Raw genomic sequence first — 14,229 nt, forward strand, 5'->3', positions numbered from 1 at the left:
GTTGTAAATCAGAGGTGTCCTGAAATTTAGAAGCTGCAACTTGAAGCTGTGTTCATACACTTCCTATGCTGCTTTACAGGCTTTGAGCTAACTCTGCCTGGAGGTGCATGCTGTGAAACTGCACGTTGCTATTTGCAGGAGAAAGGAAGGATTATTTATCTGGAATGGAAGTTGTTTGTTTTTTTTTGAAAAGTTTTACATATACGTAAAATAATATGTTTTCCCTTCTGAAGAAGTTGTTCTCCTTAATCTTGGATTCCTTTCAAGAACGTGGAATTTGTTACACCTCCCCTGTGTAATGTAGGAGGGAATGATGTAGCTGCAGTTACTGCTAGAGCATCTATGACTTAAAGATATGGCCTGAGTACTTCCAAAATGCCCAGTTACTGATTCATAAACCTCCTCTGTTTATTGTGTATCCATTGGGGAAAAAAAAGTAGAGTAGCATGTGGAGACTTTATTTTCTTAAAAAAAAAAAAAAAAAAAAGTGATGAAATCTTGCTTTGACCTTACTGCTGAGATTGCTGATGATGTTTTGATCATCACAGGATGTACAAATATACTTCAAATCGTTTCAAGACTCGTGCAGAGCAGGAGGTGAAGAAAGCAGAGCACATGGCGAGGATAGGTGAGTCCTGGGGTGTGCATGCATCCTGATTTGCTGTGGATGACTGAGTCTTGCTTCTGTGCAGTGGAGGGGATTTATATTATTCCTGAAGACCACTTATTCTAGGGAATGCATGTAACAGAATAACCCTTGAGGTGCACAGCTCTCCCTTGCTCTGGCTGAAGCCCTCTGTATTTGTTATCTCACAGTTCTGTTCTTCTTGGCTTAATTCCCTGTTGAATCCTTCCCTGCAACCCTTGGTGGGGAAAACCCATAGTGTTGGGGTATCTTGGAGTTGTATTAACCTGTGTCTTCTGCTTTCATAAATAAAAACCTGATGTTGCAGAGGTGTGTGCCTTAAGAGCTGCTCTATGCACATGCATTTGTGCAGATCAGATAGTGATTTTGGTGAGGAAGAGACAGTACCATGTTCAACATATGCATTCGTAACAGCAGTGTGATTTTTTTTTTTTGACCTTGCCCAAAGCAGCAAAAGGATCTAATTCTCAGTTCTTGTTCCTTTATGAAGTATAATAGACCATGAAGTTCAGTTTATCCTGTGCCTCTGTCCTCATAGATGAATTTTTTGGATTGAGGCCTGTAGCCAGAGCAGGCGTGTTCAGCAAACTTGCATTCTGCTCAAGAAGGTTGCAGATACCATGACTTGGATAAGTTTCTTTCTTTCAGCATTACATGAAGCCTTCATGACTTTGAAAGGTGAGCTTTAGTGCATTGGCAGTGAGGAATGCTGCCATTCAGTGTCCCAGTGCCAAGAACGGATACTGGCACTGAAATGGCTGTCAGCACTGAAATATAAACTCACCTTCATCACCAAAGCACTTGACTTTTTCCAGTAGTGAAGTGAGTGCTAAACAAAGAGCTTTGAACATGCTGAAAACTCGAGGCAAACATCAGACCTTGTTCTGCAAGAACTGATTGCATTAAGTCTTCAGGGCTAAAATATTCTTGTAGCATTAACCTCAGCTGCAGTGGAACGGATCTCATTTCTTTGCTCTTGGGGAAATCAGTTTCATCTTTAATATTCTGTTCCAAATACCAACGGCTCTCTTTCTGCTGTTGATAAAGAAGATTAATTTTTACTTATTTCCAGTCTGTTTCCTGTGAGGATGCACACCATCCTATATGTATCACAGTCCAGAAATAAAGACATGCTGGTATTAAAGATGAGGAAAAAACTCCTCATTCTCTGAGAACCAACTTTTTTTGCCTCCTGTGATGAGCTGTAGCATCCACATCCTCAGTGACCAGATGGACCTCTACAGCTGTTCCAGGAAACTTCATTGAGGCATTGCCATTTTGTAGTTTCAAGAGATCATTTTGGAAAGCAAGCACATAGAAAAGGTGAAGAGTTATGTAGAAGTCTGATACCAAAAGTCATTAAGAGCTGTATTCTGAGCTTTACATTTCTCCAGAGTATGCTGGAGTGCTCAGTGCATAGCTTGGCAGTGCTGTTGGTGTGCCATGCCATTCTTCTCCTTGGAAGATGTGAATGCTGACTCTAACTTCTGTGTGCTTAGAGCAAGTGGTTTTGTCTGTTAGGCCTCCACTCTTAGACTTGGAAATGAATTGTGCCCTGTCAGACATTCCTCCTAAGTTGTCATTGCTTTAATAAAGCAGGCATCACCTTATGGACAGGCAGCACTCCATTCTTCCCTTCAGACCTGACTGTGCTTTGTTTGCCAGCTGCTAATCCAGGCTTAGATACAAATGGAATATGCAAGTGGATGTGTTTTTAAGCTGTCTCCAAATTTCTGTGTTTTCCCATTTAGCCAAGCTGTGGGTGCACTGTGAGGGCACTGGGTGACTTCAGTCTATCACACAGTGCAATTAAGCTGTTCTTTCCTTGATAAAGTTACTGTGACCCTCAGAGTGTGCTTTTGTGGGAGCTAGAGTAACACAACTCCAACACAACAGAGAAGAAAGAAAGGATGACCTTCGTGGTCTAAGCAGGCTGATGGCCCATTTGCATTCTCATACCTGGATGCACTACAGATGTGCATTTCCACCTGTAATTCTGACCCAGCACTGAGGATAGTGGTGACCACTCAGCAGGTGCTCCCTACGATGTCTGGATTCTTTCTGGTTGGAAAGAGAGCATTATTTTTTGGAGAGATGCTGCTTGTCTCCAAGATCCTATTGTGTGATATCTTGCTTCATCTTGCATATCTCATCCTTTCTTTTAGTGATTGGGCATACAAACGTTTCTGTGCATACATTTTTATGTATATCAATCTATTCCTGTTAGAAATCTCTACAGCAACTCTCTCAATTTCTGCTCCCATGAGCTGACACGGTGCTGCAGTGACATCAGTTCTGCATCAGCAGCCAGAATACCTCCATGAGATGTATGGTCCAGGTGGCAGCTGCAGCTGGAGGCATCCCCAGCCCAAACAGGGCATGACTTGCCAGTCCACATTTACCATGGGGCCTCATAGTGTGTGGGATGGAGAAAAGAGATGTGTTCCAAACAGGGAGTTCTTTGTCCATACAGCTGTAAGCACAACAGCCTTCTGACATGAAAGGGAGGTATTAGGGGATCATAGCCAACGTGCTTTTGGATGGGAGAGCATGCAGATGCAAGGTATGCGTTGCTAACTTGCAAGAGCTGTTTGTGTCTCCGTTTTAGGAAGGAATTTCTCTGCTGAAAATGAAATTTGTTGAATGGATCTGAAGTGGGTGGGTGTATGGGGCAATGTGTGCCAGCTGGCATGCAGTCTTGTTGGTAAAATGTGAAAGAGGTAGGAAGAGGAAGTTCTTTTAGGTGGTAAAATTTGCGTATGCAAAGAGCATTGGACATAATGGTAGGTTTTCTGTGTCCTGTTTTGTGTACAGCACAGATTAACATTTTTTTCCAGGAAAAATATAGTGAATGTGCACAATTTTCTGAGATTTCCTTCCTTGAGATGTGCTTTCACAGATTTCAGCCCTGCTGTTGTGCCAGCGTTGACTGTGATCTCTGACCAAATTTAAGGTGGTTTCTTCATCATCATCTCGTACATAACATTTTCTTTTGTACTTTTTTGTGTTACTTTGTCACCTCTCCCTTGTCTGGGTAACCCAGCACAGGCAAATCTGTTCACCCCAGTTGAATGCCGTGCTGTGTGCTGTCTGTACTGGGTGGCTGATGATGGTGATGTTGGTTAATGCTGTTCTTTCTCGTGCTGTTTCAGCGGAGGAGAAAGCTCGGGAGGCAGAGAGCAAAGCCCGTGCGTTTGAGCTGCGCCTCGGGGGAGACCTTACACGGGAGTCCAGGGTGAGTCCTGCTTTTCTGCTAAGCTGGTTGTGTTGGGCACCGAGGGAGAGGTTCAGAACTGTGGCTTTGGATGGGAGAACGAACTGCTTAGCACCTGCTGTTAGCACTTGGGTATGTAAGGGGAGCAGCTGGTGACTTCTGTTGGAGATAAGTTGTCAGCAGTGGTGTCATCACTGCAGGACGTGCTTAAGCGTGTCTGTTTTCCAGCCCCAGTGAGAAGGAAGCATGCTGATACTCCACGCATCTTTCAATATATCTCAGTTGGCAGGTGATCCCCTGCCAGTATTTGAGTTTTACTGTGAAGGTGCTTTGATTGGTGCTCTTTTGAGGCTGAGGGAATGCAGAGTACTGGAAAAAAAAGTAGAACCGTTGGGATTTTATTTTCTTTCTTTTGGATCCTCTCTTACTGCTCTTGCAGTTTGATCCTCAGTTTCCCCAAACCGTTGTTAGAAAGTTCTTTTTGTTTCCTTCTGGTGGTACCTCAGGAAGCTGCAGCCCTGTGGGCTTTGAGAGGTGGGCAGGCTGAGCTGGGAGGGAGCTGCCAGGTGGTGCAGCAAGTGGCCTGAGTTTAAAATTACTCTTTAATGACAGCTAACAAAAAATACAGCGTTGGAGTATCTCAGCTATTTCCCTCCTGTTGTCCTGCCCTTCACCCTATGGCTTTGGTTGCATTGACAGTTACATTTGGATGCTTCCTTCTAAGCAACTGTGTAGCTGCTTAAGCAACCCAGCAACTGGCGCAGCCCTATATGTTTGGGAGTGCTAATTATTGCCCAGCACAGCTGGTGAATTCTTTACATTTGGAAGATTTGTGAATCTTTTTGAAGAGGGGGGGAGAAAAACCTCAGGAATTGAGTGTTCCTGGATCTCACAGCAGCAGTGTTACTGTGCTGGCAGGTGACATTACGTCAGGTGCAGAACTCAGCCATAACCATGCGTCGGGAGGCTGATGTCAAGAAGAGGATTAAGGATGCAAAGCAGCGGTGAGTACGAGGCAGCTGCAAGCTCTGATCTTCTCAGCCTGTTCATTCCACATGCTCCAATGTTTCTCCTGCTTTACTTCGTGTGATAGAGTGAAAAATTCAGCTCAGAGCTTAAATACGTGTGAGCATCGTGTGCGCACACTGGGGGTTGAGTTGGCTTTCTGGATTGCTTCTGCTGTTCCCCTTTTGTTCCTGAGAAAAGCATTTGAAAATAGCTTTTTCTTCTTTTAACATCAACTTTTTTCGTTCTCTTGCTTATCCATTTGCATTTAAGATTCAGAGAAACAAGCACACGTTATGAACTAAGAGTGAAGTGACTTCTGGAGTTGTCGAGGTGTTTCCTCAAAGCTTGTTGAATTCTGTTGCAGTCCTTGCCATCAATTCCTAATATATTGCTATAACTTAGCTCAGGCTACAATTAACTTTGCTGCTGATACAGTCATGGGAATAATTAACTCTTTGTATATGAATTTTCTGCATATTTTTCATATGCATTTCACAAACTAGGAGTTACCACAAATCCTAACAGAAAACTTAATCTCTCAAAGTAAAGGCTGATTAACATAAAGGCTGATTACTTAAAGCAAAGGCTGATGGTGAGCATGGTTAGGGATTTGTATGTACCAAGTCTCTGTTCCTAGCTGTTTGTTTTGCATGCTAATTTACATCCCTGCCTGGGTCAGGACTATCCCACACTTGTTGCCAGAAATGAACTTAATGCATTTTAATATCTTAAATAATTTTAATTCAGAAGTGGTAGAGCTGTGATCTTCAGCTTCCGTCTAAATTGTGCATGTAAAGTTTGTCTTTTTTTATTCTTAGTTTTGAGAACACAGATAATGTATGTCAAAGTATAACTTTGTCAGTGGACCAGCCTTCCAAAATGCTTTTCCTTTAAAAGAGCTGAACAACAAACATTGATCTTAAAATAAAGAAGCTAGCTTCTGTATGGTCTTTGTTGTCTGTTTGGAAATGAGAAATTCCAGACTTTCTTCAGCAGCTCTTCCTGCTTAAGTGTGAGTTATAGTCAGGTTTCAAATATGCAGTGATGAGGAAAACAGATGTATGTGACAACCATCAGACAGCAGGGAAAACAGCTTTCTCTCCTGACTCCTGTGTAGGCTCAGCTGCTCTGCTCCTGAGCGAGGATGAATAAGTGTGCAGCCAGTTCTAGACTAGTGTATATTCTTCTTTTTGGTTCCCAAAGCCTGTGTGTAAGGTCAGGTCATAAATCCAGCACAGAGGGCAACTACACAAGTCCTAATAATAGCTGATTGGCTGGGCTTTAAACAAACACTTAGTTCTTCATTATTTGGGTCATAATTTGACTTCATGTCCTCTCTGATAAAAATGAGGAGATGCCCTTCCTATTCTGTAGGAAAGTGCACCTTTTCACTTGAAATTCAAGGCCTTACATCCTTCTCCAGGGAACCTCAGAAGCCAACAGCAGAACAGGAGGTTTTGAGGCATATTGGTCTCTTGTGTCCCTTTAGAGGCCCTGTGGGAGCTTCTGTTTCCAAGAAAGGGTATATATATATGTCTGTGTGAAGGCAAAGGTGACCTCAAGAAAACTGAAAACAGACATGAAATGAGTCTGCTTTTGGGATTTATTTTGAGGAGCTTAAATGTTAAGCCAGACTCCAGTCTTAGAGCTACGGGTTACTACTATGTAATGCTCATGAATGCACAACTCAGGTTCTCTCAGTATCTGATAGTGGTAGCAGACAGCCAGCAGATTATCAGAAAGAATTCCAAGCATCTTCAACCAGACGTGGCACTGAGGCACTGTGGTTTGGTGGTGGTTGGTGATCAGATTTGGTCAGCTTAGGGCTCTTTTCCAACCTTGATCATTCAGTGATTCTGCTCTAGGAGTTAAGCAGCACTTAGAAAAGCCCAACAGCTCCCTGGGGCAGTGCAGGTGGGTCTCAGGCAGGACAGTGGTACAGACAACATTAGGTAATAGTTAAAACTTTTTGCCTTGTGTTTGGTGATACCTTCAGCCTGAAACTAAGGTATCCTCATTACAAAATGAAAGCTGTGGAATCTGTTTTAGTCTGTTAAAGAAGAATAGTTTTGTAAAATATATGGGTTGTGTTTGATTTTGTAACAGGGATATCTAAATCTCTGGAGGCTTTTTGCACTGCAGGAGATACAGTTCCTGATAGGGGTGGGATAGGAAACTGCTGATTCAGATTCAGAAATCTGGATGTGCACACAAACGTACTTAAGACCACTTCTGTTGAAGTTCTCTGCTGCATAAAGAAGTCAGAAATTGCATAAATTGCCAACCTGCCATTGCCAGGAAAAAAAAAACACAAAACCAAAAGCTCTGCTGAGGCTGTTAGTTGTGCTGTGCAGCTTTCAAACTCGGTGTAATAACCTTGTAAAACTTGTTGTTTGGAGAAATTTCCAAAAATCTGACTATTGAGGCTGTAGTTTTGTCTAGTTTTGTATAACACAGGGAGCTGCATCTGGAAGATACAAACCAAAGTGCTGTAGGAGAGGATGGTTCTGTTCCTACCAGTGTATTCATAAAACTCTGCTCTACTGGAGTATTTTAAAAATTAGATTTTATATACGAGCCAGAAATCCATTCCCATAGGAGAAATGATATCCAAATGAATAATTAGATTGCCTCAACAAGTAATATTCAGCCTGAATTGATGTCTGCATTGCAAAGTCTTTGTGCTTTACTCACCTTTAGGTGTAACATACGCTCAACAAAACTTCTGTTTTTTAGAAATTAGAGCAAAATATTTAAAACTCCTTTCTTTCGTTCTGTTACAGGGCACTGAAGGAACCCAAAGAACTGAATTTTATTTTTGGTGTGAATATTGAGCAGCGTGAGTTGGATGGCATGTTCATTTATAACTGCAGTCGACTGATAAAGATGTATGAGAAGGTGGGCCCACAGCTGGAGGGTGGCATGTGAGTTTTTGGAGATTTTTCAGCAATATTTTTGCATGTTCTTACGCATAACTTAGGCCTTCCAATAATCTTTTTCTGCATTAATCATTCTTCGTGAGCATGAGACTTTCATTTTCTCAACCTTTAGTTTGGATTCTGACAAATAACATCTATTCTAACATTTCCTAGTACTTCCATGTTTTCCCAATTAACAATGAATACTCACCATACCAGCTCAAGTCTGAATTAGAAAGCTGATAAACTTAAAAACAGTACTGCTGCAAGAATGCACGTGTGTGACTGTGTGTGTGCCATCAGCTGTTCCCTGTGCTGTTTGTCTGAACAGTGATCTACCAGTTTGATACTGTTCCTGACTGTGGGTTCCTCTTGCAGGGCGTGTGGTGGAGTAGTCGGTGTCGTGGATGTGCCCTATCTGGTTCTGGAGCCAACTCATAATAAACAAGACTTTGCTGATGCCAAAGAATACAGACACTTGTTGAAGGCCATGGGAGAGCATTTAGCTCAGTACTGGAAGGATGTAGCTATAGGTAGTGAAGCTTTACAGTTTCCAGGGGCATGAGAGGGAGACTTGGGCTGGAATGGAACTGAGGGAGAGGACAACCAAGAGTGAATGTGACAATTTTTATGATTATAACTCTGTATTGAATGGAAGCTTGTCTGTTTTCCAGCCCAGAAGGGTATCATCAAGTTCTGGGATGAGTTTGGTTATCTGTCAGCAAATTGGAACCAGCCTCCATCCAGTGAACTGCGCTACAAACGCCGCAGAGCCATGGAGATCCCCACCACCATCCAGTGCGGTGCGTGTGAGCAGTGCAGTTAGGAGGCTGCTCCTCCGTGGGGGGGGAACTCCTGGCTGCAATTTGGGGACAGATAAATAGGAGGAGGTTTGAGATGAGCTCCTCTATCATGGTTCCCTGCTAGGGCTTGTTCCCTCTGCCTTTTATCCAGCAGCTGCTGGTATATTTAAATGTCTTAAAATAAGGTTTTGGTTCTGCATAGTGTGCTGATTGTAATGTTCTTCAGGCAGCCCTATAGAACAGGCCAGATGTACTTAGCAGTAGAGTTGAGAATAGGCTTAGAAATGTCATAGGAAGTGGGACTGACCAAAGCCACCCATCTCAACACATATAAGATCTCAAAGTTCCCCATAAGCTATGGAGAGCAGCCAGGTGCCTTGCGTTCTGATGCACCAGCCTATTAAACAGCTCTGGATATAGCACAGAAGGAACCCATTTACAGTCATCTCTTTAGCTTCTCTTTTGTGCATTGCTGAGTTGCTCTGCCTAAGCCTTTATTCCAGCTGGGAGAAGGGAGATCTCAACATAACCACTTCCTCATTTCATAGAGGGACACCAAACTCCCATGACCATTTTCCCACGGGAACTGGGAATGAGGATGTAGCAAGGAACATAGAGCCAATCTTTTGGAATTATTTTGTCATGCTCTCCTCCCAAGATGGTTTTCTCAGTAACTTCCAGGTTCTTCACACATAGAAGGAGCTTTCCTGTTATTCTTCATCATCTTTGCTGTTGACATCTGCCATGGCTCGTGAAGTCCTCCCAGAGCCTGATTTAAAAGTGCTCATCTTTTATTAATTTTTAAGATGTTGGTTCCCTCGTAGTCCAGCACTGCCCTAAAAACCAAATGCAGTACATCTGACTCATCTAAAATCTATTACATTATCTAATTTTAGTGATTATATCTCTGAGTTCTTGAGTATTGGTGCCAGTAAGAGACAGTCTGCCTCCTGAGATGAGCAGTGATTTCAGGATGGACTGCTCCATTTGTAAGTGCTGTCACTGTAGCAGTGAAGTGCTCAAGTATTAGTTGATGCCAGGCTTCATCAGATTATTGTTATGGTTGCTTTGTTTACCAGATTTGAGGTCTTCCTCAAAGTGGAGGTATATGTTGTGTACATCTGTATTTTGCCACTAGTCTTAACTGCCATTGAATATGTTTTGGAAATAGATGTGGTTCTTGGGCATTAAATAAGCTTGAGAAGTGCTATAGAAAGAACTTGATTGTGTGCCTCAAGTTGTGCATTTCTGACTTGCAAAGTGTTTACTTTAACAGATGTATGCTTGAAATGGAGGACTCTTCCATTCCAGCTGAGTTCAGTGGAGAAGAATTACCCTAATAGTTGGGTGTGCTCTATGAACCCTGATCCTGAACAAAATAGGTAAGAATCAGTTAATATAATTAATGCCTTACTTGCATATTTATGGTCAGGATTTTTTTGGGGGGGAATAGCTGGAGAAATAGACAGTAGTTCTGTACCTGTATGGTACACCTGTGGGCTGTGCTTGCAGTCTAACCAAGTAGTTATGACGTACTAATTAATGCAGACACGCAGCTGGACATGGCAAATTAGTGTGTGCTCTCAGCAAGTTTGCTGGTGATGCAAAACTGGAAGAGTGGCTCTTTTGCCAAAGGGTTGTGCTGCCCTCCAGAGGGACCTGGACACGCTGGTGCAGTGGGCTGATAGGAACCTCATGATATTCAGCAGGAATTGCAGAGTCCTGCACCTGGGGAGGAACAGCCTGAGGCACCAGGGCATGGTGGGAGAGTCCAGCTGAAAGGAAGCTGTTCTGAAAAGACCAGGGGGTCCTGGTGGGCACCAACCTGAACACGAGCTGGCAGCATGCAAAAATGACCTGTGGTGTTCTGGGCTGCATCAGGAAGAATGCTGCAAGCAAGAGAAGCAGTGTTGCATTGTGATAAGCAATGGACACAAACTGAAATAAAGGAGGATCCTCCTTGAATATCCAGAAACATTTTGACCACGAGAGTGACTGTGCTCTGGCACTGGCTGCCTAGAGAGACTGGAGTTTCCCTCCTTGTGAATGCTTAGAAGCCATCTGGACGTGGTCCTGGGCAACCTATTTTAGGCATCTACTTGAGTAGAAGGGTTGGACTGGATGGCCTCCAGAACGTCCATTCCAACCTCAACCTTTCTATGCTTCTGTGAAATTAAGTTCCTTTGTGGGCTTTCTGCACTGTCACTGGAAATATGATTGTACCAGTAGTTCATGCAGTCAAATTGTTACCCATCTTTGTATTGGCCTATCCCCAAACTTCATTTAATATGGCTCCAGGGCTTTGAACTGGTAATTCCCAGTGTAAATGGTTTGGTTTATTGGCAGTGCTTTTGATCCTTACAACATGCATTTCCCAGGGAGAAAACAGCCATATCTCTGGGATTGTGGCTACTGCAGAAGGAAAAGGGGGTTTTAGTGCTGTGCTAAGGATGGGAACAGTGCTGCAAGGGAGAGAGGTGTAGAGCCAGCAGTCTGTACTAAAGTTGTCTTGCATTCCTTTGGTGGTAGGTGTGAAGCTCCAGAGCAGAAGCAGAAATTACCACTGGGAACCTTGAAGAAAGACTCAAAATCACAGGAGGAAAAGCAGAAACAACTGTCAGAGAAAATCCGCCAGCAGCAAGAAAAACTGGAAGCACTGCAGGTAAACCTGGAGGTTTCCCAGTAAGCACAGCAGGCTTTGAGGGACCTGGTGCAAGAAAATGATGCTGAGAGTAATGGCCTCTAATACTGCGTGTGCTGTGTCACATTCATTGGGTGGGATTGTTTTAATAAAATATCTCAAGTCTCATTTCCTGTTAGGAAGGTGGGAGTTGACTGCTGGTGTCCTGATCTTGAGAAACAGCAGAAAACGCTTTCTTTACAATTACTGATCTTTTTTGAAATGGGCAAACAGTTTGCTAGGCTGGGTTAGTGTAGCTTTTAAAGGTAAACTTTCTGGGTTTTCTTTCCTTAATAGAAAACCATGCCAATTCGATCTCAAGCTGACTTAAAGAAGCTGCCTCTGGAAGTGACCACACGGCCTGCAGGGGAGGTAATTGAGATATCACTGTAGGCTACTCTTCTGCGCTGTCCTTAGCTCAGAGCCTGACTTTTCTGTCTGTTCTCCCTATATATACCTTGGTCTGTTTTGGAACACCCAGCCAGTGACTCGATCTCAGCGCCCACGATCTCCTCCATTACCCGATGTCATCAAGAATGCTCCCAGCAGACCACCACCACCACTGGCACCTCCTTCCAGGTCTGTCAGTCAGCTGAAAAGGGGTTCTTCAACTTGGACAAACATTAACACTCCCAGATTGGCAAGCATTCTCTGCAGGGAGGAGGCCAGCACTTCCAAGACGCACTACGATGCTGTGACAACCAGGTCTAACAGCATTTCAAAGACTCTTGCCAAACCAACTACACCAACCAAACCCTCCTCTGCTGTCCCGCAGAGCCCCAGAAGCCCACGTGAAACACCCAACTCAAAAACTGCCAGGGTGTCAACACCAAAGAAATCTGCCACTGTCAAATCGCCCCAGGTGAGATTCAGTGGGATGAAAACCATCAGCTCCTTACCTGCTGTTCTGCACAGCCTGTGTTGCTGTGTCACATCACAAAGAAGTAATGGAGCAGCAGGGTTGAGGCTCCTATTATCATGTGGCACCTTGTAAAACCTTGAATAGTGAAGATATGTATGCTGAGTTGGTGGGGCTTTTTGTTTTTTCCTGTTTGTTTTTTAAATACTTGGCGAATAAATTGTTTTATAACATACCTGAGGTACAGCTGGAGCTTGTTTGCCTCCTTCAGGCCTGCACCCCCAGGAAGAGGACTGTACACACAGCTGAGGAGTTGTCTGAGGAGGAAGTACAGTGCAAGAGGGAGAGGACAAAACGAGGCAAATTTGTAGCAGTGAAAGAGGAGAATAAAGATCCCAGCGAGGTGGTGGTAGAGGTGAGAGTGCACAAGATTCTGCAGCAGAAGGTGTTTGTCAAGTGTTTGCAATCTTGTCAGCAGACAACTGATCTGACCTCGCTTTGCTTGTAGCTCACAGACAGTGCAGGAGAAGAAGATGAGACAGAACTGAAGAAAGCTCAGAAAGGTGAGAAATGAACTCAAGATACAGTGAAAAAGAGGTGTTTCACTGGTTGAACATGTCATTTCATCAATGAGCTCTCTAAAGAAGAGGGTCTGAGAGACCTCTAGCAAAGATGTTGTTGCACCTTCTGCCAGACCAGTTAGTTTCTGCAGCTTGTTCCCAAGATGCTGAATGGAAAGTTCCCAGTAGAAACCCATAGGAAGTTGTCCTAGTCTAATATGAGCCTGAATAGCATGTCATACAGCCCAGATACAGCAGTGTCTGAGAGTACCATGCCATTTCCTTGCGTATGAATGTTTCTAAGTAGAAGTTCAGCTCTGTGATAGTGATGTTCTTATGGTTCATGTACCGTTTGAAGCAACTGTCACAGTTTTAGGTTAGCTCCCAGTGGCTGCCTTCTCTAAAGAGAAAGAAGAATGTGACCTCCAGCGTCTGAATATTTACCAACATCTTTACTGTCTCCTTCCTTTCAGACAAAGGGCTGCACGTGGAGGTCCGTGTGAACAAGGAGTGGTTCACAGGCCGTGTCACAACTGTGGAAATGGGCAAGCGTGCCGTACGCTGGAAGGTGAAGTTTGATTATGTTCCTACAGACAGCACTCCAAGGGATCGCTGGTAACTATCTTCAGCTATTTTTGGAGGCTTGTTGTGCTTTCAAGAGGAAGACTGTGGTTTACTCACATAGATACTGGAGACAGAAATACATTGCTGTCATGTCAGGGGGTGTGTGTGCACTCAGGACAGTTCAGCTGCTTTGCAAAGAGTGAACACAACAAACTCAGTACAATCTGCTCATCACTTGAATGTGATGCTCCCATGGAGGCAGCTGTTGTGTGATCTACAGGTCTCAGTGACAGATATGTACAGATTCTGATGAAGCTATTAAGTGTTTCAGGTGTGACTGATGTAGGTAAATATATCTGATTTTCCCTTTCTTTTCTTTTTCCCCTTCTCAGGGTAGAGAAGGGTAGTGATGATGTGAGATTGATGAAGCCTCCCTCTCCAGAGAACCAGAGTCCAGACACACAGCAGAGAGAGGAGGTTGTTGTGGCTGAACCTTCTACCTCAGAATGTGTTGGAATTGAACCAGACACTACAGGTTCTAGCAGTGGCCAAGAAACAGTGGACCTACTAGTTCAGATCCTTCGGTGAGTTCACAGTTTTCCTTGTGAGCTGCTGCAGCCTGATGGCTTTACTTTTTCAGGCTCAAACTCCAGCTTTGTTTTTTCTTCCCTGCATAGGAATTGTTTGCGATACTTCTTGCCTCCAAATTTTCCTATTTCCAAGAAGGAGTTGAGTTCCATGAGTTCAGAAGGATTGCTGGCATTTCCCTTGGTGAGTTCAGTACATCTGGAAAAATAAACTGCGTAGTTTGTTGGATTTTTTTCCCCCATTCTTATGACAGGCCTGCATCCACTGGTTGCAGGGTTGCACACCTCAAAAGCTCATTTGTATCCTCAGCAGACTAGTGTAGCTGAGGGGGAGAAAAAAGAGTTCATAAATGGTGCCTCAGGTCTTCTATTACCATACATCTGCGTGGG

The 14,229-nt window shown here is 43.6% G+C and overlaps 1 protein-coding gene across 2 annotated transcripts in view; it reads left to right on the forward strand.

Moving 5' to 3' along the window:
- The window catches only part of MORC2 (MORC family CW-type zinc finger 2), a 37,886-nt gene that overhangs the window by 19,676 nt on the left and 3,981 nt on the right, over window positions 1–14,229 (forward strand). For both annotated transcript variants that reach the window (XM_031592184.2, XM_031592186.2), the window contains exons 10-24: window positions 549–628; window positions 3,799–3,881; window positions 4,779–4,864; window positions 7,652–7,792; window positions 8,165–8,319; window positions 8,461–8,589; window positions 9,866–9,971; window positions 11,119–11,251; window positions 11,567–11,641; window positions 11,751–12,131; window positions 12,400–12,543; window positions 12,637–12,691; window positions 13,162–13,303; window positions 13,645–13,836; window positions 13,930–14,023. In XM_031592184.2, the coding sequence (XP_031448044.2) occupies window positions 549–628; window positions 3,799–3,881; window positions 4,779–4,864; window positions 7,652–7,792; window positions 8,165–8,319; window positions 8,461–8,589; window positions 9,866–9,971; window positions 11,119–11,251; window positions 11,567–11,641; window positions 11,751–12,131; window positions 12,400–12,543; window positions 12,637–12,691; window positions 13,162–13,303; window positions 13,645–13,836; window positions 13,930–14,023 (1,996 nt within the window). The remainder of the gene's footprint in view (window positions 1–548; window positions 629–3,798; window positions 3,882–4,778; window positions 4,865–7,651; window positions 7,793–8,164; window positions 8,320–8,460; window positions 8,590–9,865; window positions 9,972–11,118; window positions 11,252–11,566; window positions 11,642–11,750; window positions 12,132–12,399; window positions 12,544–12,636; window positions 12,692–13,161; window positions 13,304–13,644; window positions 13,837–13,929; window positions 14,024–14,229) is intronic.

Source organism: Phasianus colchicus, chromosome 18 (genome assembly GCF_987193195.1).
Source record: "Phasianus colchicus chromosome 18, bPhaCol1.hap1.1, whole genome shotgun sequence".
Classification (NCBI taxonomy): domain Eukaryota; kingdom Metazoa; phylum Chordata; class Aves; order Galliformes; family Phasianidae; genus Phasianus; species Phasianus colchicus.